The sequence below is a fragment of the Miscanthus floridulus genome, chromosome 1 (assembly GCF_019320115.1).
Source record: "Miscanthus floridulus cultivar M001 chromosome 1, ASM1932011v1, whole genome shotgun sequence".
Classification (NCBI taxonomy): Eukaryota; Viridiplantae; Streptophyta; class Magnoliopsida; order Poales; family Poaceae; genus Miscanthus; species Miscanthus floridulus.
In genome coordinates, this window is record NC_089580.1 from 168002020 (window position 1) to 168028083 (window position 26064).

At 44.6% G+C, this 26064-nt stretch overlaps 2 protein-coding genes, 1 long non-coding RNA gene and 1 pseudogene across 4 annotated transcripts; 1 reads left to right on the forward strand and 3 right to left on the reverse strand.

Moving 5' to 3' along the window:
* Positions 1 to 1548: 1548 nt before the first annotated feature.
* On the reverse strand, positions 1549 to 2675 carry LOC136466905 (uncharacterized; annotated as a pseudogene).
* A 6859-nt stretch (positions 2676 to 9534) lies between these two features.
* Positions 9535 to 10442, reverse strand: LOC136501318 (uncharacterized). The gene is made up of 2 exons (XR_010770219.1): positions 10300 to 10442; positions 9535 to 10167 (listed from the first exon to the last, which is right to left on the reverse strand). It is a non-coding gene; the product is annotated as an uncharacterized lncRNA (long non-coding RNA).
* A 5535-nt stretch (positions 10443 to 15977) lies between these two features.
* Positions 15978 to 19408, forward strand: LOC136547426 (trifunctional UDP-glucose 4,6-dehydratase/UDP-4-keto-6-deoxy-D-glucose 3,5-epimerase/UDP-4-keto-L-rhamnose-reductase RHM1-like). 2 transcript variants are annotated; one of them, XM_066539383.1, is made up of 3 exons: positions 15978 to 16345; positions 16987 to 18584; positions 18674 to 19408. In XM_066539383.1, the coding sequence occupies exons 2-3, from the start codon at positions 17019 to 17021 to the stop codon at positions 19124 to 19126; spliced, it is 2019 nt and encodes a 672-aa protein (XP_066395480.1). In that variant the 5' UTR covers positions 15978 to 16345; positions 16987 to 17018; the 3' UTR covers positions 19127 to 19408. The 2 variants fall into 2 exon arrangements, with proteins under 2 accessions (XP_066395480.1, XP_066395475.1); XM_066539378.1 differs by lacking the exon at positions 15978 to 16345 and adding an exon at positions 16353 to 16542.
* A 2696-nt stretch (positions 19409 to 22104) lies between these two features.
* LOC136547442 (THO complex subunit 4A-like) lies at positions 22105 to 25593 on the reverse strand. Its single transcript, XM_066539393.1, has 6 exons — positions 25228 to 25593; positions 24947 to 25093; positions 23958 to 24026; positions 23688 to 23866; positions 22539 to 23164; positions 22105 to 22442 (listed from the first exon to the last, which is right to left on the reverse strand). The coding sequence occupies exons 1-5, from the start codon at positions 25426 to 25428 to the stop codon at positions 22984 to 22986; spliced, it is 777 nt and encodes a 258-aa protein (XP_066395490.1). The 5' UTR covers positions 25429 to 25593; the 3' UTR covers positions 22105 to 22442; positions 22539 to 22983.
* Positions 25594 to 26064: the final 471 nt, after the last annotated feature.

Here is a 26064-nt window from a genome sequence, read left to right on the forward strand (position 1 = left end):
TCACCCACCGAGCATCTCTATACTACTTGATCTCATCAATGTTCCCTTTCTCGTCTGCTTTGTCGGTCTCCCTCATCACCACCGATGCCCTATCATGTCCCTTGTATATGTATTTGAATAGATACTTTACTGATTTAATGCTCCCACAGGCCTCAACATTGATATGGTAGTTGAAGGTACGTAGCAGGCAAGGGTTATAAGGCACGACCCATTGATTGTCCAGGTAATGGCCTCAAACTTTTAGCGTGTGGCCATCATTGCGTCGCCGATAGATGGGGTATGAATCCTTTCCCTGTGATGTTGCCTCACAGAATGGGTGTGGTTAACGGTTCTTGCATGACCCATGGCCCACCGTGCATGGACAGTATGGATTTAGCATCCCACAGGGACCATGCATCATATGCTTCATCACCATCTTGTAGAGCTCATGGTACTTCTTCTTATTTGGTAGCTCTGCACTGATAATCATGTCATATTGCTCGGGACATGTGAGCTTGTACTTTCGTTCCATTATTAGCAAGAAGTATGCATGTGGCAGGCCCGTCTTCTGGAACTCTACTACATATACATAGGCCTTCACCTTTCCAAGTATGTCTTTCTCCATCAACATTTTCCTCATCGCCTCTAACTTTGCTCTAAAGACCCGTGTGATGAGATCTAGGTAGTCCTATGGTGTCTGGCCTAGATAAAGTTCATTCTTGATCTCATCCTAGTTAGGGTTGCACATCATTGTGAGGAAGATATCAGGTTTACCATACTTTCACACTAGAGCCATTGCATCCATGTATCGGCGCCTCATATCATGGGGTCCTCCGATGAATGACGAAGACAGAATAGTACGCCTTCCGACATTCTCAGTAGATCCTTCACCCGAATGCATGCTATCCACCAGGCCTTGGTATAGGTCAGCCCTCAAAGTATCCTGATTGTTCCTCATGTAGTCTAAACATGAGCTCTCAATCTTGATGTAGGTGTCGACGACGAACTGCTAGAAAAGACGCCGGCCATAGAGTATTGGATTAAATATCCCTGACCACATTTGGAACTTGTAGCAGTAGTAGTCACGCACGGAGACACATGTATTCAAAACAGGTTCTACAGGGAGACATTTTTTGAATTAGTATCATGCGTTAACATAAAAGAGTTTATATTGTATTATTGAAAAGAGTTCAAGTTACCTCCATCATCATCGTCACCATTCTCAGCACGCTTTTTGCAGATTGCTTGAGCTCAATCAATTTGAGCCATAGTCACACCCACTTTTGGAATGTAGTTGTGCCACCCAAGCTCACCTAGTGGAAAGAACACCGGGTATGATAGTGGGTCGTAGCATGCATTATATGAGCGGATGCCATGTATAGACCGATCCTTCCCTTGCAAGAGAACACTATGCTCGAATTGGCCGTGACGCTCACTCCCCTCAACCCAGATGGCGGCCACCTCTGATGTCAATGGCACGTTATATGTTCTCTGGTCAAGCCGCTGGTCAAGGTTCAACTCGACCTGGTAATCCTCAAGGTTTTCAACATGTCCCATACTCCTTAGTTGCTAAGAGTAGGGATTCCCATTAAAGATACTAACCAATTGCTCTATAACTTCTCTGTCTTTTTGGGTGCATTGCTCACGGCACTTGCTCATCTGATGCTCAAGGGATGGATCATTGTCATAAAAATAAAGCTCGAGGTGTCTCTTTTTGACACCATCCTCTTTACCAAATGATTGTATGTTATGGTAAATCTGGCCATGGGCACGGAATGTGTAGACACCACAGATTCACATGTTAGTGGTCACACAATCTAGGTGGCAGTACAGAGAAGTGAAAGAGAAGTGGCCATTGAAATATCTGATGTTTGCATGAAAGTGCCAAGCATCAACATCCGAGCTTGACCACAACCTCATGAGCTCTGGTGGTGTCTTAGGAGTTGAAAGATGAATCTTTCTATCCCGACAACAGAATCCGGGCAGTTCACACTCGAATTTCTTTGCGTTGTAGTGCTGGCAGTTCGGCACCGATGGTAGCATGTGTGACTCTGACAGGACATTAATGTAAACCCTATCGTAGGGATCCAGGACATTAGGCTCACTATTCTCTTCCTCATCCATGTCGAGAATGTGCTTGACGTTGGTTCCCTCCTTGTTGTCTTCTGACAAATGTTGATGTGTTACGCGTTGAAAAAAAGTTTATGAAAGAATGTTTTGACTATTACACGATGTACCTTGTCTGGTGAAAAAGTACGCCTCATCCTCTTCCTCGTCCTCCTCAAATATGACATCCTCATCATAGGCCAACAGGAGCGTTTTGGCCTCGTATTTATTGGCAACGTATTCTTGGAGAGATCACATTCGCACGCGTTTTGGCCTCGTATTTATTGGCAACGCTACTGCAGCACGTGTTGCATGGAGATAGGCCAACAGGAGCCAAATGAACGGGAGAGCAGCAATTTATTCACGTTTGAGTGTTGATTATTATTATTAATGTTATGTTATGTTATGTTATGTTATGTTATGTTATAGGCAACCTGTTTGTACAAACAGGTACATATTTAGATGTCCTATATAGTGGCTGATATGCCGAGGCACTGTTATTCATGAAAACTATGAATGTACTTAATACATTAGGACACTCACAATACAGAAACTATGATAGTTTCTATAGATATTAACTGCACTGCCATGTAGGCAATTTGCTGATGTGGCAAGTGATTTAATAAGGAGAGAGAGGAAAAATCCAAGAAACCAGGTCTAACTAAGAAAATGAGTCTTCACGGTTATCATTGGACAAGAAACTACTCATAGCCTATTGGGAGAGCGAATATGGTTTCTATCACTACTTATGTCATGTACTGTGAAAAATCTTGCACTTATGTTCTGTACTGGGAAGGATATGTTCTTGGTACGATGTCCTATGCTATAGAAACATAATAGTTTCACGCATTGGGAGTGCCCTTATATATTAACTACCAAGAGCAGTTGTACATGGTCTTGTAAATTCTATTCCTTTGTTGCAGTTTGCTCTCTCTTTTTTGTTCTTGGTGTTTCTATGCCAAATGTAGTACCATATTTTCAATTGTTGTTGTGTTCCCTATCAATCCTCGGTAGTGTATGATGCAGTGTAGATGATGCAAAGGATTCTTGTTGATATATATTGTACATCCTAAGCCCAGAAGGTTGTGCGTGTTCAACTATCACTGTCAGCCCTTGCTACGAAAATGTTGTGTTTTGTCTAGCGCCGGGTTATTGCCCTGTTCGCTTGGCTGAAAAGCCATGGCTGAAAATAATGTTGGTTGATTTGTTATAAGAGAAAAATAATGCTCGTTGGCTAAAAATGTACGGCTTATAAGCCAAAGTGAAAAGGAGGCATGTCTTGCAGCTGTACCATTCGGTGCCTGGTGACACCCTATTTCTTTAAACAAAAAAGACCTGCACAACTATTTGCGAACACACTTCCAAGTGACAAAGATGTAGCTTACTAGAGTCGATATAAAGAGTTGGGCAAATGCATTCGTAACGGACGGCTTGGAATGAAGAAATTTCACTTTCATGTTATATAAACTAGTGGAGGGTGCGCGCCATCGCGCGCATAGGCAAAATATGACTGAAGTGTAAATGTTCCAATGTGCAATACAAGCATGAAACTGAACTAATGCATGGATTTAGTATATCAGGAATTCAAGACTTCAAAAAAAGGTATTGGATCCTTTACTCATTCCTGAGTATATAGGCAGGACAAAGTATTACAATGAACAAAAGTGAACTGATCTACATAGAAGAATTTTCAGAGTGGTAAACACTCTGTACTTGGAGCCAATTACAGACACTCTGGTACGAAAGGAAAGGGCATAAAAATCTAAAAATTAGAACTTGAGTTTGGGAAATACTGTACACTATACTTACATAGAACCAAAATAAATATTGAAGCAAAAGGTTTACAGGGAGTAGGAGAATTGACTTGGGTCAAGCGTTAAATGGTAGAGAGCAGGATGTATACCTGATCATTCAGAATATGTTGGAGCTCGAATGATTTGAGCTATTGGCGACTTGAGTGAGTACGAATGGCCTATTTAGATGACATCGTACTTGTACCGAATAGAACCCATGTCTTGGGCTCATGGATTGTGTGATTAGCCTACACAAAGCAGTGAAGCGAAGAATATTTTTGAGATAAATGTGACAATTCAGAAAGAGGAATCAATATACAATGTTAACTAATTGCACGATGAGAAGTGAATACAGAGGAAATTATGTATAACAGTAAAGCCTTATAATGTTCTTAAATCATGGCTAAAAAGAGTAGTCATTCAAACTATGTAACTGTTGTTATTAGGTAAGCAGACAGCCAAATGAAATATGCAAGTAAATGAACATGCATCACACAGACATGGTTGTACATGTTGTCTCTACTTGGAGCCAATTATAGACAGTATGGAATGGGGGGGGGGAAATGGCATAAATATTTTTCTTAATTTTTAACTTGAAAACTTTTTTTGAAGATTAGCAATATACCAAAGTGGTCTGAAAGGCAAGGCACAGCGAAAGACTACGAACCTTAAGTTTTGGACCCACATGATGGAAGAGCAATACTGAATTCAGACCAACTGCATACTAAACATATACTTGCATCTGTCCTATGATCCATTTAGAAGAAGCAAAACACAGCAGCTAGAAACATGGAATTGGAAAAGTGGCAAAAAAAAGCTGTTGAAAAAAAGCAAAACACAGCTCGCTTTGGAGTGAGAAGGCAAGGAGATAGGATTATCTTAGTCAAGCTTGTCAATGGTGATATAGTCTTGAACATAATTAGTGTGTATGCCCCTCAAGTAGGCCTTGATGAGAGTGCTAAGAGATAGTTCTAGGAAGACTTAGATGGCCTGATTAAAGTTGTACCTAGTAGTGAGAAGCTTTTTATAGGAGGAGATCTTAATGGGCATGTAGGTACTACAAGCATAGGTTTTGAGGCAGTTCATGGAGGTTTTGGGTATGGTAGTAGGAATCAGGAGGGGGAGGAAGTTCTGGACTTCACGATAGCTTTTGACCTGATGATAGCCAACACTTTCTTTAGAAAGAGAGAATCTTATCTAGTGACCTTCAGTAGCAGACAATACTCTAGCCAAATTGACTTTTTCCTCACAAGAAGAAAGGACAAACAAGCATGCTTGGGTTGCAAGGTGATACCAGGGGAGTGTGTTATTTCTCAATATAAGCTTTTGGTGGTAGACTTTCGTTTTTAGGTGTGTGCCCGTAGGGATAAACAAGCTAAGATTGAAAGAACAAAGTGGTGGAAATTGAAAGGGGAGACGTCAGAGGTATTTAGGAAAAGGGTTATCAAAGAGGGCTCTTGGAAGGAAGAAGAGGACATAAACAACATGTGGGAGAAGATGGCAACCAACATTCGGAAGGTGGCCTCAGAGGTGTGTGGAGTAACCAAAGGAAGTGGAGGCAAGGCTAAAGATACTTGGTGGTGGAACAAGAAAGTCCAAAGGGCTATTAGGAGAAGAAAGAGTGCTATAGACGCTTGTACCATGATAGGAGTGTGGACAATATAGAGAAGTACAAGGTGGCAAAGAAGACTACAAAGCGACCTATAAGTGTGGCAAAGGGTAGAGCGTACGAGGATCTTTACCAATGTTTGAGTACGAAGGAAGGAGAGAAGGACATTTATAGGATGGCTAGGGTTTGTGAGAGAAAGACAAGGGACTTCAACCAAGTTAAGTGCATTAAGGATGAAAGGGAGCATCTCTTGGTGAAGAAGGATGAGATCCGACATTGATGGCAAGAGTATTTTGACAAATTGTTCAATGGTGAGAATACAGACACAACCTTTCAGTTGGATGATTCTTTTGATGACACCAATAAGCACTTTGTGCGGAGAATCTAAGAATATGAGGTCAGAGAGGCGTTGAAAAGGATGAAAGGAGGTAAGGCGATGGGATCGGATGGTATCCCAATCGAGGTGTGGAGATGCCTCGGGGACATAGCTATAGTATGGCTAACCAAGTTGTTCAACCATATTTTTCGATTGAACAAGATGCTTGATAAGTGGAGGAGAAGTATATTGGTATCGATTTACAAGAATAAAGGGGATATTCAAAGTTGTACTAATTACCGGGGAATTAAGTTGATGAGCCATACTATGAAGCTATGGGAGAGAGTTATCGAGCATCGCTTGAGAGCAATAACATGGGTCTCTATAAACCAATTTGGTTTCATGCTCAAAAGGTCAACCATGGAAGCCATTTTCTTAATAAGACAAGTTATGGAGCGGTATGGGGAGAAGAAGGACCTACACATGGTTTTTATTGACTTGGAGAAGGCTTATGATAAAATACCAAGGGATATTATGTGGTGGGCTTTGGACAAACATAAAGTCTCAGCGAAGTACGTCGGGCTCATTAAGGACATGTACAACAATGTTGTGACTAGAGTTCGAACAAGTGATGGAGACACGGATGACTTCCCGATTAGGATAGGACTACATCAAGGGTCAGTTTTGAGCCCTTATTTGTTTGCCTTAGTGATGGATGAGGTCACAAGGGACATATAAGGGGACATCCCTTGGTGTATGCTTTTCACAAACGATGTAGTGCTAGTTGATGAAAGCCAGACAGGAGTGAATCAGAAAATAAAGTTATGGCGGGACACTTTGGAGTCCAAAGGTTTTAGACTCAGTAGAACTAAAACTGAGTATATGAGATGTGACTTCAGCACTACTACTCGGGAGGAGAAAGATATTAATTTGGAAGGTCAAGTAGTGCCTAGAAAGGATACCTTTTGATATTTAGGATCAATGCTACAGAGAGACAGGGATATTGATGAAGATGTTAGCCATAGAATCAAAGTGGGGTGGATGAAGTGGTGGCAAGCATCTGGTGTCCTATGTGACAAAAGGGTACCACAGAAGCTAAAATACAAGTTTTATAGGACGACGATTAGACCTGCTATGTTGTATGGTGCATAATGTTGGCCTACAAAAGGACGACATGTTCAACAGATAAGTATCGCGAAAATGCGTATGTTGCGTTGGATTTGTGGTCATACAAGAAGGGATCGAGTTCAGAATTATGATATACATAATAGATTAGGGGTAGCACCAATTGAAGAAAAGCTTGTCCAACGCCGGTTGAGATGGTTTGGACATGTCCAACAGAGACCTCCAGAGGTACCGGTGCATAGTAGAATTCTAAGCCAGGATAGTAACGTGAAGAGAGGCAGAGGAAGACCAAAGTTGACTTGGGTAGAGGCAATAAAAGGAGACTTGAAAGGATGGAATATACCCAAAGACTTAGCCTTAGATAGGAGTGCTTGGAAGACAGCTATCCACGTGCCTGAACCTTGATTGCTTATGCTGGGTTTCAACTCTAGTCTACCCCAACTTGTTTGGGACTTAAAGGCTTTGTTGTTGTTGCTGCTGCTGCTGCTTTGAGGGGAGAGGAATAATCATACCAGAAAGGACACTAGAAAGTGGGTTCAAGGTGAAGCAGAGTCTTGCAGATTAGGTGTCAATGTACAAACTACATGCCGTGGAGATGAAGGTGAGCTTTTTTTAGCGTGGTTCACAATCTTGCGCAGTCCTTGAACTCTATCTACACTTATACCAACATTCTCATGTATATAATTCAGTGTGCCTGTCAAATAGAGAAAATGCTCAAAACCTCCATTATTGATAACTTACAACATAAGAGGCATTTCATATCTTGCCTTCTCAACTACATATAGCCTGAACGATCTTCTATGGCAATTTCAACTGATTTGTTGCGGCGTCACACTATTTTTGGAGGAAACAAACTTTTGAGAGGCACAGATGGCGTGACACAAACAACAAACAATGTTACTTAAGTTTTGTATGTGGCCTCCTAGGTAGTGAACATGAGATCAGCTCATCAAATGTGTCAGGGAAAACTTTTACAAAATCAGTGATGGATTCTCATATGAATTTCTTTGTTTCCTTTACACAAAGCTAATCAATATGGAAATCAGTTCACCAAATGTGTCAAAAGCAAGGTTCCTCCTAAGATTCTCCTTGTTTTGACTACATAGGCTTTTTCGAGCCACCAACAGTCATATTGAACTTTTTTGAAATAATTACCCCACAAAAATGTGAAGAGTGATCTATGCTTGGATCAGTAAACACGACAGTACTATAGTTCGGTGATATAATAACCAATCTATAATCTTTAGTCCTGGCCTCCACATATTTTGCCCAACATGCATAGTTTCTAAGGTTTTCTACTTTGTATTTTGGAATCAATAAATAGCAGATATATCTAACCTTGCAGAGTTTGATGTTCTATTACTGTCATAGGGAAAAGCAATCAAGTTTCAATCTGAAACTAAAATTAGAATTAGAAAGAAAACACGAAAATATCCTGATGCCTTTTAGCTCTATCTATTTCATTTCTCGCCGGTAGGAGCATCCAGTTTAACCTGCACAATACTATTTTTGGAGGAAACAAACTTTTGAGAGGCATAGATGGCGTGACACAAACAACAAACAATGTTACTTAAGTTCTGTATATGGCCTCCTAGGTAGTGAACATGAGATCAGCTCATCAAATGTGTCAGGGAAAACTTTTACAAAATCATTGATGGATTCTCATATGAATTTCTTTGTTTCCTTTACACAAAGCTAATCAATACGGAAATCAGTTCACCAAATGTGTCAAAAGCAAGGTTCCTCCTAAGATTCTCCTTGTTTTGACTACATAGGCTTTTTTGAGCCACCAACAGTCATATTGAACTTTTTTTTAAATAATTACCCCACAAAAATATGAAGAGTGATCTATGCTTGGATTAGTAAAACGACAGTATTGTATTTCGGTGATGTAATAACCAATCTAAAATCTTTAGTTTTGGCCTCCACATATTTTGCCCAACATGCATAGTTTTCCAAGGTTTTCTACTTTGTATTTTGGAATCAATAAATAGCAGACATATCTGACCTTGCAGAGTTTGATGTTCTGTTATTGTCATAGGGAAAAACAATCAAGTTTCAATCCAAAACTAAAATTAGAATTAGAAAGATAACACAAAAATACCTTGATGCCTTTTAGCTCTATCTATTTCATTTGTTGCCGGTAGGACCATCAAATTTAACCTGCACAAGGAAATCTCAATTCCAATTCTTTTGTGTAATGTAATGACTAAGAATAACATGCCTAAGTGATCTGTTTATGAACGTCAAGAAGAGAAGAACGCAAGTACCTGCAAACTAACTGTGCATGCTATTCATTCAAGTAGAGGGGTCAGTGCGCTCAAAGCCACCAAACTGATCTGATGTGGACCCGTGCCAGTCTGAATCTCACACACACCAAACTGGCATGGACATAGAAACCCTAGAGTATGAACCAATTAAATTGGAGGGGAAATCAGAAAAAACAAAACTGAAATTAGAGGAGGTTCGAGTACCTCCTAGGCTGAGGGAGCGCTTGCCTCTAGAGAAGTCGCTGGGCTCAATAAAGGTCAGGGGGAGGGATGAACCAATTAAATTGGAGGGTAAATCAGATAAATCAAAACTGAAATTAGAGGAGGTTCGAGTACCTGCGAGGCTGAGGGAGTGCCTGCCTCTGGAGAAGCCGCTGGGCTCAGTAAAGGTCGTGGGGGGAGAACAACCAGCTAGGGTTTCGTGGGAAGCAGTAGCAGACGCGGACCGGCGGGAGGAGGCAGCGTCGGGGGTGCAGGCATGCAGGCGGCCATCGACTGTGGCCATGCGTGCAGCGCCGTCGCCGGTGACGGCCGCAGACGGGGCACGTGCTGCGGTGGCCCGGGGGCGCCGTCGCGCCCCGCCAGCACCTCGTGCGATGAGCCGGCTACGCTGGCCAGGCCGTCACGCCGCGATGCGAGGGGGGAGGAGGGCGAGGGCGGGCGCCGCCGCCGTCGCCGTGCCTACGTCGGGGGAGAGAGGGAGATTGAAAGAGCGAAGAGGAGAGAGGAAAGGAAGAGGAGAAGAATCTAGAATGTGTGAAGTAGGAGCCAGAGTATATATCTGTTTACCTGGATTCAGACGAGAAGCCGCTGAGAAGCTGAGGAGAGGTCGGAGAAGGCGAGCAAAAGCAAGAGAAGCCGTTTCCGGCGAGATCCGATCCAAGGAATCTGGGCCGCTCGACAGAAGATCGGACGGTCGGGAGATTTCGGGGTGACGTGGATGGTGTTTCTGGCGGCCAAAGCAAAGTGCTTTGATAAGAGTAGATTTTAGAAATTAATTAATAATTAATTTTATAGAAAAAAGCATAATAACAAGAAAAATTTATTGCTTTTCAAACCGGGCTCAAACATGGACACAGAACAAATATGTGAGACCCTCACATCGTCGCTGGGTTTGCCTTGTTACTTGTGACTGTGAGACCCTAGGTTAGTCCCTTGCTGGAAAACACACATCAGCAATAGATGGTAATGCTCGAGTAATGTACGGGGCATAAGCCCACGTGAAACAACAGGTTTACTGCTTGGGCCACTGTAACACCCCGGTGTTACGATCCTTTTTAGCGCCGTGATTTAGGTCTAAGTAAAACTTTCGAAACGAGTTTCTCGATTTTTTGATTTAAAAATATACAGGAAGCGATAAGCGAAGCTTGTGTAAATTAGTAAACCATTGTAAAAGTTACGACGGATGAACGTACTCCGAAGCAAAGTGCTGTTACGGCGATATATATATATATATATATATATATATATATATATATATATATATAAGAGTGCCTGAGCCAGAGGCACGTGGTCCTATTTCTGAGTCGACTCGTGTTAATCTCGTCGCGCTGTTCTTGTTTTAACGAAGGTTGGCCGAACTTGCTGCAGCGCCGACCTTCTTGTCCCCGTTGCTTGCCGAAGTCCCTGTTTCACTGCGTTGTCTTCATTCATCCGGCCGTTTCCCCTCTCTGCCTCCTTCCCAGACATAGTCACAGCACCATCACGACCGTGTGTACCGGCGTCCTCTTTTTCCTTCCCCGCTCTTCCCCTGCTCGGCCGCTGGCACGTTCTGAAGCACTAGTTTATTGAGGAAGCAAGAACCACTGCAAGCTTAAATGCAGCAGCAGTAATACGTGTACAAGTTTTCATGCAGCACAAGTCGTGTCTGTCCCTGCGTGTTTTACTGGGCCGGAGTCTTAGTCATGTCAGACCTGTCTTCACGCTGTTTTCTCCTTCTCCTTTTTCTACTGCCGTGAGGAGGCGTTTCTGCTCCGGTCCACCGGGCGTACAGTGGCAATACCAGCGAGTGTCAGCAGTTGCAGAGCTGTCAGCTCGTCTGGCCTAGGTGGCCTCATCAGGAGGAGGGCACTTGCGGCAAGTGACCCTGTCCAGTGTCCTGTGGTCAGCACTTTTCCACTCATATAACAATGTCGAGTTTAACTACACACACACACGCACTTACACACACTATCTGCCGAACTTCTACTGTTGCTGTCTAGCTGCTCTACGCTCTCTGTGACAGCTTGTGGTCTTGTCTGCACCATCAGCCAGTGTATTTTATTAGTGGGAGTACCAGCAGCCAGTGCGTTTTCACAGCACCAGCACGTCATGTCTGCTGCACCGTCGTCATTTGGCCATGTGTGTTTCCTATGCCGGCCACTATGACGAGTATGCCCAGTTAGGCCAGGCCGTGCATCGCCTCATCGCACTCATGGCACATCATGTTAAGGCCAGGTCCAGCCGGACCGGTTTCTCACTCTCCCAGGCGCCAACGCCTCCCCGCGCGCAGCGCCTGCTCTTGCGCCTCCTCCGCAGCGTCGTCGTGGCCACGCAGCATCACCGCCACCCGAATCCCCTCATGCACGCGACTCCGCCGTGGCCTGGCGGCTTCGTCGTGGCCGCGCATCTCCTCGCTCCCAACAGCAGCAGCGCTGCCGCCCTTTTCCCCGCTCCACTCGCCGCTGCTCGGGTGCCGGACACCGCGCGCGAAGGCAAGGCTGTGCCGTGTTGCTGCGCCCGGCTCCTGGTCTACTCGCCGGCGTCCGCGCCACCCCCACCTCCACGCGAGGTCCACGCTGTGCCTGGAGCGCCGTCCGCGCTCGAAGCCAACGTTGCTGCTCCACCTCCGTGTGCACCATTGCCGCCTCGAGCTCCCGCGGCTGCCGCAGCTGAGCGTCGGGCTGACGTGCCCCGTCCATGCGCCTACGCCCCCTGTCCTCGCCGTTCCATCCGCTGTGTCGCACACGCCGTGCAACCGCCATGGCCAGCCACCATCGTCGTGCCTGCCTTGGCCCGCGCCGGTCCGCTGCCGCAGCGCGCAACTGGGCCGCGCTGCCGTGCCCCATGGTCTTGCGCTGCTGCCGCAGCCGCTGTGACAGGAACCCCGCCCGTGGGTCCGAGCTGGGCCATAGCTGCAGCGTCCGCCGGCCGCCATGTCTCCCCTAGTGCTCTGTTCTGAGATTGAAGACAAGGTGAGAAGGGTGTGAATCCAAGACGTAAATTTATACAAGGTTCTTTACGTAAATACATGACTCAGGTAAATAGTACGTTGTCCAGCGGGGTGATTTAAGAAAAGTACAGGGGCTGTTTCGCATTTGCACCACGCCACCTGCCGCTGGCCTGCCTTGCGCCCGTGGGCTGTTCGCGCCTTTACTCGCGCCGCCCCCGGGCAGGCCGCACTGGGCCGTTTCGCTGCCATCACGTCGGGCCAGTTGTTTGGGCCGCTGGCTACTCGCCCCGCTGGGCCAGTCGCGTGCCACCTCGCCTGGGCCGTGCATTCCACGTGGGCCATCAGCGCTGGCGCCGTCCGCCTGGGCCGGGCTGGTGCCGACTAGGCTGCCTAGCTACTGGGCCAATTTAGTTGCACCGGCCCTTTTTGATTTATAGAGCGATTTGCAATTTAGCTGATAAAGTAAACTTGTAAAATCAATATAAAATGGTATGGGAATCCAAAAATTGTAAAACTAGTTTTGTTGCGTTTCTAAAATCATGATCTACCTGCTAGTATAATTTGTTCATATAGTTGGATAATATTCTTGAGAGCTATATAATTATTCTAAGATACTTAATATTATAAAAATATAAACTTGTAGGAATTTCCGTGATAAATCGGTAATAGGGTTGACTCTAAAAATTTGACAGTAAACTACTAATATTATTATCTACTCACTGTAATTTTTATAGCAATAATAATTAGTTTGCTAGGTAGATAATGATACTCTAGTTCGAATAACGAATAAATCGATAAAATGAAATAACGAAATCACTTCGAATTATATAGCTAAAACAATTATTGAGAAATAATGCCTTATTCGGCGACGTGGATGCGTAGACCAGCATTAGAATTACCTCGTTAGCTTGTGAGGCGGGATCGGATTTTGAAGCGTTTTGGCTGTCGTCGATTATTCACATCTTTGCATTGCATCGCATGCATATCGTATAGGTACGATGATGGATCAACGGATCGAACGAAGGATGATTGGGAATCCGAAGATAGTGTACTGGTATTCTCTCCAGGAGATGATGTAATGGGCTTTCTATCCAGCTGCTGGTGGATGATCTAAAGATGCAGATTCTAACTTTTTAATATATCTTACCCAGGCAAGCCCCAGTGCATAACCCCTACTTTCCTGCAGTTTAAATTATAGTTGTGCATTAAGTTTTAAGGAGTTGAATGAAACCCACTTGCATATATATATATCTTTATCCTACGAGTCTTACTAGTATGACAGGATCGTGTAGACTGCTATGCTACAGGACTCCGGTAGAAGTCGAGTGATTGCCTGTCACTCACGAGATATAGGAAATATGTTACTATATGATTATCACTTGGAATATATAAAATGGTGGAAAGGAAAATTGTGATCGGGCAGGGATATGATTTGGGTATTGGTGAGTGTAAGGAGTTGTGTCGCCGTGGACACGGGGCATAGCTTGGTTACACTATTTTTCCCTGTCTGGTCGGTTAAGGACCGATCGTTGCATATGACTCTAGGCAGGTCACAGACTTATTATCCCGAGCACATACTTGTGTATGGGCGCTTGGAAGACTTGTTGCTCTCTTGTCGCGGATCCGGCTCTTTCCGGACCGACTGTTAGGGTTTATTTTGGTAGATGAGGTCCTTGCACCGCACTGAGTCCGGGACTTAGGGGCGGGGGCTTGGAGTCCCAGTTTGGACGGGGACCTGGACACCCAGGACAGGAGAGTGATGGGTTGGTCCTACTTGTGCCTGGGGTACAAGCGGGGCGTGTGTTTTCGGGGTACCCAGCTGGGGGCATTGATTCGCGAATCGCCGGGCTATTCGGTACGGCTTGTCTGCGGTTTAGTATCGTAGTAAGAACTAAAGATGAAAGATGAAAAAGAAAATCTGATTGCTTACCACCTGCTTGAAAGTATCACATGTGCTTACATAGAATGGTTAGTTAATGAACCAATACGGCTATTAATAAAAATCGAACATAAGGACGCACGCTTAGTAATGCTTCCTGCAAATGTAATAAACCCACCAGCCAGATAGCCTTGCATATCCTTGGAGTATTTTCTTTTCTCATGTCGAATAAGTCTTGCTGAGTACAATTGAGTACTCAGGGTTTCATTCCCCCTGTTGCAGGTGATAGGTGGACGCTTGAGCTGACCTTTGTATGTGGATTTCTCCTGGTGGGCTCAGAGAGGATTTTCTTTGCGCTGCGATCGTAGTTGTTATTCATAACTCTCACCAAATATTTTTATGAATGAAAGTACTATAACTGTGTCATAATTTACGTATCAATAATTCATCATGCCATGATTAGATATTTATTTTCGCTGTAATTCTGATCACATGTCTATATTCCGCTGTATATTAAATTATTTATAACTCTGATAACATGATTTCATTCCGCTGTTATATTAATAAATATTATACTCTGATGTTGTATTAAAAGTGATGTAAAAAATGGTTACGAATGATATAAGCTTTATTCTCTCATTTGTGATCCTGATGACAAAAATGTGGATTTTTGGGTTCTCCCCTAGGGTGTGCCCGACGGAATCGAGTAATTTAGTGTTCTCGCTCGAGTGCTTAGTGTCTAATGGAAGACAAGCACTTCTGTGAGATATTAAATTAAGCGGTTCTGCCACAGCCACCCACTCCAACGTAAAGTGAGCTAGGTAGTGATAGACGCAACTTGCTCTTCTAGCTAGCTTGATGTCCTGGGTTGAGAGGTGAATATCATCAGAGGAGCTTCTATGCAATTTGTAGCCTCGTTGAGGGGTGAACATCATTAGAAGAGCTTCTATGCTATTTGTATCCAATGTTCTTGGTGTGGGGTCATCTAGATTTCTGAACAAAAATATAGCAAAGAAACTTTTTTGAGAGGAAAACATTGATTGGAAAACATGGAATAGGATAACAAGGACAAATAGCTACTGGGCTATTCGGTTGCGGCTGCAACCGCTACTGCTATAGTAAACTATCAGTGGAGGCTACCAACGTGGCCTTTTCTAATCTCAGAATTTACTTAGCAGCGGCTGCAGCCACAGCCGGAACAGTCCCTACATCAACATAGAGTAAGCAAAAAGAGACAACCAGATAAGAAATAACAATTTTCAAAGATAAATAAATAATACTTAAGAATTTAGCAAGGAGGAAAGAAAAGTTAAATACAGAAGCAATTTTTGAACTTGGAAGGACGTGCTATTTAGACCTATAAACTTTAAAAAATATCTTTAGATTTATTTATATTATTTTTTGTTCACCACGGATCCATACTCGGTACTGTTACGCTGGTAATATTTTGCTCATATGGCACGTGGCAGGCATTTTTACATCTAACCATTTCCCTTTCCTTCTTGTATCCTTGTCCTCTGTTCTTCTCCACAGGTGCACAGCACGGCGGCGGCGGCCTAGGCACATGCAGACGGTTTTATCTTGGCGTTAGAGAGCGAATATCTGTAGAGTAGCAGATTTCAAAAGAAAAATATAAAAGGAAACAAAAAACAAAGGGGAAATTTTCTCCAGAAGCGCCGCTGAGATCCGCATCCGCGTCCCCATCCCGCCATCCTCGTGGCGCGAGAGGCGATAGAAACGCCTCCCACCTACCACCGTCACGTCCCGTCCGTGGTCCGCCCGTCAGAAGCTGAGCTGGGCCTGGCTTGGCAACGGGCAGCCGGGCACCGACTCCGCGTCTCCGCCAGCAAGAGTAGAAAGCACGCGGCGAAGCGGCCAGGAGTCAGGAATTCCGCGCCCCGTGTTTATAGTCGCCAGCACGGCCACGGCCCCTCCCTCTCGATCTCCTCCCCGTCGCGGCAGGCATCGTGATCGTCGGGCCGTGGTTCCCGCCCTCGCTCCACCCTCCGACACCGCCCGCACGGGACGCGCGTGCCCTCCCGCGGACGTCCTTCGCCTCCGCGACAGGCTTGGTCTGCCTCCACTGCGGCCTTCCTGGATCTCGGCCACCGCTCCTCGTGAGTCCCTGCTCTTGAATCTGGTCCCTTCGCGGATTCTCGAATTATTATCTCGCGCAGTGGTGGCGACTGGCGAGCGCGGTAGATCTGTTCCTCGTGGCTCGCCGCGTGCGGGTGGGCAGAGTGATCCGACAGACCGGCACTTCCTGCTTCCTCGTTTGCTTCAGTCGGTCGGCGGCAATGTGATCCATTCGTAGGTTCGTAGCCAAAGGGTGGCCGATGGAATTGGTTGCCTCGCGCGTTGTGGAGTTGGTTCTCTAGGTGACTAGTTTTGAGGATAGTATCGTGAGGGTGGTCTGTTTTTTTTTTCTCTGCCTCACCGAGCTAATTATGCTTACTTGTAGTATTAATGGTCCTTACTGGTATTGTTAATTGTGTAGCATGCAAAACTCTTAGTCTTAGGCAAGAGCGTGATACCCCACGTATCTGAAATGAACATAGAGTTTGTCTGTTCTGGGGGGCATTGTTAGTTTTAGATTAGATCCGAATACTACATTTTACTATTACTTAATTGTGTCCATGTTTAAAACAATTCGCCTGTGATGGCAACCAAATCTCTTCTTTTTATCTGTAATTTCTGTACTTTACCAGATGAGCAGTCCTTGTGAGAGTAGAACTGATCTCATTGTGTTTGTGAACAGATTATAATAGGTCAGAGAACTATCAGACAAGTATGGCGACTTATGAGCCCAAGAACATTCTCATCACCGGTGCTGCTGGTTTTATTGCATCGCATGTCGCCAACCGCCTGGTGAGGAACTACCCGCACTACAAGATTGTTGTCCTCGACAAGCTTGACTACTGCTCCAGCCTAAAGAACCTCAACCCCTCGCGGGCTTCACCAAATTTGAAGTTTGTCAAGGGTGACATTGCAAGTGCTGATCTGGTGAACCACCTTCTGGTCACAGAGTCGATTGACACCATCATGCACTTTGCTGCTCAGACTCATGTAGATAATTCATTTGGCAATTCATTTGAGTTCACAAAAAACAATATATATGGTACCCACGTCCTTCTTGAGGCTTGCAAGGTTACTGGACAGATCAGGAGGTTTATTCATGTCAGTACTGACGAGGTCTATGGAGAAACTGATGAAGATGCTGTGGTTGGTAATCATGAGGCCTCACAGTTACTTCCAACAAATCCGTATTCAGCTACAAAAGCTGGGGCTGAAATGCTTGTGATGGCATACGGAAGGTCTTATGGTCTTCCTGTGATTACCACTCGGGGCAACAATGTGTATGGGCCAAATCAGTTCCCTGAGAAACTCATCCCCAAATTCATTCTTTTGGCCATGAGAGGTCTGCCTCTTCCAATTCATGGAGATGGTTCCAATGTCAGGAGCTACCTGTACTGTGAGGATGTGGCTGAAGCTTTTGAGGTTGTTCTTCACAAAGGGGAGGTTGGGCATGTGTATAATATTGGTACTGTGAAGGAGAGGAGGGTGATTGATGTGGCCAAAGACATTTGCAGGCTCTTTGGCTTGGATACTGAGAAAGTAATCAGGTTTGTTGAGAACAGGCCCTTCAATGACCAGAGGTACTTCCTGGATGATCAGAAGCTGAAGAGACTGGGATGGGTAGAGCGCACACCATGGGAAGAGGGCTTGAAGAAGACAATTGAGTGGTACACCACCAATCCTGATTACTGGGGAGATGTTACTGGTGCTTTGCTCCCTCACCCAAGGATGTTGATGACTCCTGGAGCTGAAAGGCATAACTGGACTGAGGAAATCAAATCTCTGACTTCTTCACCAGCTGAAGCTAGCACAATAGCTCCTACAACCAGTACCAAAAGGACCACTGATGCCCCTCAAAAGCCTTTTTACAAGTTCTTAATCTATGGCAGGACTGGATGGATTGGTGGCCTCCTTGGGAAGATTTGTGACAAGCAAGGGATTCCATATGAGTATGGGAAAGGACGCTTGGAGGAGCGCTCTCAGCTGTTGGAGGACATTAGAAATGTGAAGCCAACTCATGTCTTCAATGCTGCCGGAGTCACTGGGAGACCAAATGTTGACTGGTGCGAGACCCATAAACAGGACACTATCCGCACCAATGTTGTAGGCACATTGAATCTTGCTGATGTCTGTCGTGAGCAGGGTCTGCTCATGATTAATTATGCTACAGGCTGTATATTTGAGTATGATGCTAAGCACCCTGAAGGGTCTGGTATTGGCTTTAAAGAGGAAGACACGCCCAACTTTACAGGTTCCTTTTATTCTAAAACGAAAGCAATGGTAAGTTCAGCTTTGTTGTTCCTTTTTATCAATGATTTTACTTCTTCATAATGCCTGAAACTAGTTTCTGTGATATTGACATGGTGCAGGTGGAAGAGCTGTTGAAGGAGTATGATAATGTCTGTACTCTTAGGGTCAGGATGCCTATATCATCAGATCTAAGCAACCCTCGTAACTTCATCACAAAGATAGCTCGTTATGACAAGGTGGTGAACATTCCCAACAGCATGACAATTTTGGATGAGCTTCTGCCTATCTCCATTGAGATGGCGAAACGGGACTGCAGGGGCATATGGAACTTCACCAACCCTGGCGGTGTCAGCCACAATGAGATTCTGGAGATGTACAAGAAATACATCAATCCTGATTTCAAGTGGACCAACTTCACACTCGAAGAGCAGGCCAAGGTCATAGTCGCACCTAGAAGCAACAACGAGATGGACGCGTCGAAACTGAAGGCTGAATTCCCTCAGCTGCTTTCCATCAAGGATTCTTTGATCAAGTATGTCTTTGAGCCTAACAGGAAGGTTCCGGCTATTTGAGGATTTAGGATACTAGGGACATTGAGGTATTGGTTACTTAGTATTAGACATTAAATTAGCTATATAAATGTTGGGGGTGGTACGTAGTTGTGGTCGATACTTCTGGAACATTGACTGGCATACCTCTTGTTTGTCAATTTTTGACAGGCATACCTCTTGTTTGTCAATTTTGTTATGCATCGAGTTTTAACAGAGCACTTAGATCATTAATGTTCTATATAGTGGATGATATGCTGAGATGTGGTTATCAATGAACACGATAAGTCATTCTATTGTGCATTCTATTGCTTTGTTGTACTGTGCTTTTTTTTCTTTCCTTTTTTTTCAGAAGTTTGTTTATGGTGTTTGTATACTTAAATCAAATCATCTTCGTGTCGACCTGTTCTGTGTTACCGATCAATCTTCCGGATTTTATGCAGCAGTGTTGCTGGATTGTTCTTGGGGATATTTTACATCCAGAGCCCGTGTAGCCCTGCTAATGGGTTGAAATCCGTGCCAAACCCACACCACTCCATTTGATTACTAGCATGATTTTTTTCTCTCGAGAACGTGCCTCGCACGGTTAAGAAGCACTCCATTTGATTACCAGCACGATTAAGAAACACCCCATTTGATTACCAGCACGATTAAGAAACCAAACCAAGCCACCTATTTTGGTTTCAACTCACGGTTTGACCATTCCATTCAACGGTTCACTACGATGCCACCGCAGACTTGCCTGACTGCCTGCACAAGGCGCCGTAGAGGCTGCACATTCCCATCCACCCACTGCAGCTCCGGCCGCACTCGGTGACCACTGACCACGGAGGTCTGCTCGTCTGCAGCGTGGCGGCGAACAGCGACGGCCCCTCACACGGCGGACTGGTGGTGGCCGAGCCCAACGACGCCAGGTTGCTGGTCATGGTGGCGGCGGTGGCACCACGGCGTCTGCGCAGGATTCGGATGCGGCGACCGTGCAGGATTCAGATGCGGGATTTGGAGTCCAACCATCATACCCGACGTTTATATGGTTCTCGATTGTTGAATCGTTTGTTTAAGGCTTGTTTGTTTGAGTCGCAACTTCTGGCCTTTAGTCTCAAAAGCTGGGTTCTGGATGCTCCCCAGAACATGCTTTTAGCTCTTAGTTCATTTACTCAAAAACTAGCTTTCCAGCTTCTCAAAAACATGCTTTTAGCGGACTGGTTGTCTCAGCTTCTAACTTTTACCTGGCAGACGTTAGAAGTTTAAACAACAAAAACCAACCCAAAAGCCGAAACAAACAGTATCTTAGCAGCTGGTACGGTCAAGGGTATAACGTCATTTCGTTAATTCAGCGCCTGTTCGCCATTTCCATAAACCTAGCAACTCGTCACTTGGTACCTGAGTATCCAACCATCATAACATAATGAGACTCGTATACTTCTGGGTTCTGGCGAATACTCCATAGAACAACGTATATTGTTGAGTGGTGGCCTTGCAGCAGTACGTGCTTCGTGAGATCTACCTTGGCCGACATGCTGCGAAGCGGGAGCAGCAAATCGGCGAAGTCGGATTGTGAGTTCACTCACCATGGGCTGCTCGAGTTCTCCATTCCGCAGTCTGGGAAATCGGGTTCTTGCATGGCCTAGCAGCATCATGCACACATCTATCATCCCATAAAAATAAGGTACTATTTGAATGCGTAGACCTAACTAGTTGACTATTTTTTCATCCCTAAAAATCCAAACAGGCAGACTAATTGTTAGTAACACTAGTCATGAACTAATTGTCAGAATCCAAATCCAAATAGGTCCTAAAAGTGTTCGTGCACTATGAGTATGATTGGTTACTTGTATTAGCTTTAGTTTGCACCAAATCTTATGCAAGCATGCAGCAATACATATGCAATCCATTAGCATTTCGTTTGTCCATATGGAGAAGACATTGAATAGGTGTTTATATCTATATCTATATACTTTAAAAGGCATCTTGAAGAGGTGTTTATTCAAAGACACATGTTTCACAACAATTGCATCTTGAATCTTGACGAGATATTTATTCAAAAATTCAAAGAGGTGTTTCACAACAATTATCATCTAAGACCTCCGTCCTCCATCTCAAAGAAGATGAATTCTACCTCCCTTATTTCCGTCCCAAAGGATACAATTCAATCACCATTTATCATCTAAATACAATTCAATCACTATACCTCCCTTCTTTCTGTACCAAAAAGGATACTATTCAATCACCATTTATCATCTACATAAGACCTCCGCCCTTTCCATGTATAAAAGGATGTTTCTACCTCCTTTCCATCCATCCCCAAAAAAAGATGCAATTCTTATAAGTTTGACCAAGCTTATAGAAAATAGTATAACATGTATGGCTCCAAATTGGTATACATTAAGTATGCAAAAATCCTATCTTTTTATATAGGTTTGATTAGACTTCAGATTGTAATGACTTTGCACTATTCTATCGCATCCTAGAATACAAAGCAATCCGATTTTACCAGATAGAACCATATAGCATTTCACACAACAAGCTGACTTCACCAGATAGGACCATTGTATCATTAAGCAGTAAAAAGCGCAACAGATTGACATATTTTGCAATAGAATTGAACAAATAATAATAGGAAAAAAGAAAGAAAGACTTCTACGACCTCATCCAAGACAGCTATTACCACCAGTTCAGATGTTATGGGAAGGAACAAAACAACAGCTTATGAGTTCCTACTATGATATACTATATCAATGCCATCATGGTGGCCAAGAATCCCAAGATTGGGAAACCAGGATGATTCAAACCACCGCCACTGGGGATCACACAGCCAAGTTTGATGTTAGAATAAGTTCCACATCTGGCATCGCCATTGACAAAGTATGAAAGCAGGCAAAAGGGAAGAGTTTCAGTTAGAAGCTGCTTTTCTGGGCAGAGGCACATGACTCCATTTGTGTCATCAAAGGCTCCAAGCGAAGTTGAAAGGAACTCCAAAGCACAGTATATGAGATCAACCATTATAGAGGATGCCCCATATGCTCATATATACAGCATAAATACGCAAAGAGGGCCTAGAAGTCCAAAATGATGTAGAGGCGTTGACAGTACAGCTATCTCTAAGCTATCAATAGCAGATCTTGAAGCAGGATTTGCACCATGATATGCTTCAATCAGACTAGTGACAGCCAAGTCCACAGTTAACTCAGAGTTTGTGGACACCAGAGGAGATTATGCAAGTAAGGGATCAACTTTTAAAAGAAAGGCACCTTGAAGCTCATGAAATCATTATGTGCCAGAGGATAGCTTAAGATGCCAAAAATAAATATCACGACGTTTCACAATATGCAACAGCCACCTGCAATATGAAAAAGGGTGGGCCATTAACCTCATTGCCACAAAGCACAAATATGAACCTAGGAAAGACTTGCACAGCTGAAAAAAAAATGCATACCTCCTACTTAGATGGCTGGAGCTTGAACCGGCCTACAGCAGAGAAACGTCTGAGCAATACCAGAACGAAAGCGCACAACTAGATCACCAGGGAACATCTGAAGCCCAGTCTCTTTTACCTCCAAGATATATTATACAGTGGGGAGTCAAAGAAATGTGGGCACCTTCATACATCACCAACTTTCACATGTTGAGCAACTTGGATGATTCTTGTCTCCTCGGCATTAGGTACAGAAACTAAAGGCAACCAAGTAATTTCCATAGAAGTGTTCAGCATCACCCAACTCTAGTTCTATTGTGAACACATAAAACCCACAAATTCAGTAAAGCAATACCCCCCACAAACATAAGGTTTGTTGTCCCCTGAACATAGTAGCACAAACAGCTGGAATGAAAGGACTAATGCGCTTCATATTTGATGTCGAATATCAAATTTGTGAACGTATTTAGTTGGTCTGCATCGCATCAGCATGATACTTCTCCAAGTCAGCATCGAGTTCTTCAGCCGACTTTGGCTTGCTGTGCTCTTTGCCACGACGACCACCACCAGATCCACCACCACGCCTCCCACCCCTCTGATGGGGTCTACGCTGCGGCATACCTGCTGGGGCGGCACCCCTCGGTGCACTGTGATATTTAAATGTAAATTAGTAAATTTTATATAATGAGAATAGGCTAGATTAAAAAGAAATAAGAAACATGGCATCTATATAGGTGAAGGTAAATTATACATAAGTCCACACTAACAGCATTCTGGGTGATCAAATGCACAATACCAAGGTTAATCAACTACGAAAATATCCACTGACATCAAAATTTTATTAGATGAACTATAACAATGATACAAACACATACATTTTCATGCCTTACGTTTAGCCCATTTCAAAATAGCCTACTGTACAATGAGAATTATCATTAAGAATTAAGAACTTATAAACAATAGCTGTTATATAACAAAATCATATCATTTTATTTGCCATGTTAGATTGACAGAGATGAGTTGGAACTGGACTCCTAGAGCTGTTCTTTGACACAATTGATATAACAATGAATAACTAAAACATGATAACCGCTAGTCATTTCGAATACCGCCAAACATGCCCCTACAGATGATATTGATTCAGGCTAAATAAGCAGATGAGAAATATACCTCCTCACAGCATTCCTAGCATGGCCACCATTAGAGACTGGAAGAGCAGCAGCTGCAGTTGGAGTATTGGTCCCAACTAACTCTATCTTCATGGGCTTACCATCAAGTTGGACATTGTTATATTTTTTAACTGCCGCTACAGCATCAGAACGCCTTGCAAATAAAACTTCCGCTGTACCCTGTGAGGTACAAGGTACAACAAATGTAAAGAGACCCAGAAATTAGGTGTATGTAAGAGACAGGTAAAAGACTGTAAGATAGCATCTGCACCTTAGACCTCCCACTTCGATCATAATTTATGGAGTAGCGCTTCATATCACCTAGCTCAGAGAAAAGCTCCTGCATCATCATAATGCATACGAAACTAGTCAGATAATGTTTAACAAGGCATCCGACTATACAAAGAGAATCCATCTGATGTCTGTGGCATGTGATAGACTAATTGATCCACATAAACTTCACTGTAGTTTGAGATCTTAGAACATAACTAAAATTTAAATATCAGGCATAAGTTAAATCACGGTTAAACAGAACTAGTACCTATTGTAGACAATAAAATTAACCGATGTCTCCCCAAATAAGCATAAGCATGACAAGAGAAGCAAAGTAATCAAACCAAAAAAAAGGGCATACCCAGTGCAGAGAGATCCCACTCTGTGCGGGGTCTGGAGAAGGGTGTTAGTGGCAAGCCTTACCCTCGCCTGTGCAATGCGAGGAGACCGCGACTCGAACCCGGGACCTTCCGATCACAGGCGGTAAGACTACCGCTTGCACCAGGCCCACCCTTCCAAAGTAATCAAACCAAACTGGTACAAATTTGTGGATAAAACATGAGCATATTTTTACATGTTTGAAGCAGAGAGCATACTATGATGAAAGCTTTAAATCCTATAGCGTTATGCAGAGCCACTAAGTTATTAGAGAAAACAAATAACAATCAATACGCAGATATAGATCTCCACTGGATCTAAACACCTCCATTAGGAAACACAAGAACAATATCTAAACATGTTAACCAAAGTCACAGCAAAACGCCCCAATTATAAGCCATACATGCGACAGCTACCAACTACTGATGCCCAGTGTAACCACAATAGATCTGCGGTAGTACATAGCCCCAAAAGGAAAAATATGTGCCGGGCTCGATCTTCAGGAGCGCGAATCTAGCCAATCGCACATCTGGCCAGCTATTTACGGGCTTCTAAAAGTTAAATTCAGAAGCAACAACAGAACACTCTTCGACCCGGCGAAGCGTATACCTTGATATCCTCGTTCGAAACCCCAAAGTCCAGGTTGGAGATGTAGAGCTTGGTGCCGGTCTCGAGAGCCGAGACCCTCCCGCCGCCGCCGCCTCCTCCTGCGGCGACCGCAGGGTACATGTCGTGCTGCCACGCAGCGTCGGGGGCCTGGATCGATCGCGTCACACCACAGTGAGAAAACCACCCAACCATCTCCTCCCGCCCGAGTCAGCGAAGTCCGAAGCCCCCGCATCCTCCGCCGGGCGACGCGGAGCGCAACAGCCCGTTCGATTCGTTCGTACCTTCGGCGGCTGGTAGGGCGCCTGCCTGTTCCCGGCTCTCTTGAAGGGGCGCCTCGTCGGCCCGACCCCACCGCTGCCGCTGCCGCCGCCGCCGCCAGGGGCGGATCCGCCGCGGCTGCGGCGGCCCCCACCAGAGGAGGATTTACTCTTCTTGTTGTTCTTGATGATGTCGTCGAGGGTCATGTCGAGCGTCTCCGCCATGGCTGCTCGCGCGGAGCAGATCTCGGGGGGCTGGACTAGGGTTAGCGGGAGGGAGATGGGGGAGGTCGACGGGGAGCAAGCGGCGATATCTGGTTAGGGTAGCGCGTTGGGGTGGGGAATTGGAGATTTTTTTTGGGTGGGGAAAGGCGGGCGCCAGATAAAATATAGGCGGGGAGACGCGTAGGGAGAACGCGCGCTGAGGCGGTGGGGGCGCACGGAGCGTGACGCGGATGGGCACTGCCACTGATCGGTTGGGTTACCTTGCGGCTTGGTCCGAGAGCCGGAGAATATATATGCGCAGGCAATAGTGGAGAAAAAAGATTTGTATTGAGGCGTAAAAAAAAAAGAAAATAGGTTGTTGGTGTTCCTTAATGGGTTAACCACTGTTCATAGTAACCCGTTACTGTTCATAAAATCCAGTAAAGCAGTTTTCGTAAACCCGTTAGTGTTTATTAAAACCCCGTTACTGTTTATCTGCGGACCCTGTACTGTTCATCCGGCGGACCCTGTACTGTTAATCCGGCAGTTGACTGTGCCGGTAACCGTGTTTTGTGAGAGAGATGGGAGATCTGAGGTTGCACGCTCTTTATACTCAGAGAGATCGGAGATCTGAGGTTGTACGCTCTTTATACTATA

What these genes read in the sequence shown, in the direction of transcription:
- LOC136547442 (XM_066539393.1), bottom strand. Translation starts at nt 25,428, where the DNA reads ATGGCGGAGACGCTCGACATGACCCTCGACGACATCATCAAGAACAAC. An exon ending in CGCCCTACCAGCCGCCGAAG is followed by an intron (nt 25,094 to 25,227) that starts GTACGAACGAAT and finishes CGATCGATCCAG; the next exon opens with GCCCCCGACGCTGCGTGGCA. An exon ending in ATCGAAGTGGGAGGTCTAAG is followed by an intron (nt 23,867 to 23,957) that starts GTGCAGATGCTA and finishes TGTACCTCACAG; the next exon opens with GGTACAGCGGAAGTTTTATT.
- LOC136547426 (XM_066539383.1), top strand. Translation starts at nt 17,019, where the DNA reads ATGGCGACTTATGAGCCCAAGAACATTCTCATCACCGGTGCTGCTGGT. An exon ending in ATTCTAAAACGAAAGCAATG is followed by an intron (nt 18,585 to 18,673) that starts GTAAGTTCAGCT and finishes GACATGGTGCAG; the next exon opens with GTGGAAGAGCTGTTGAAGGA.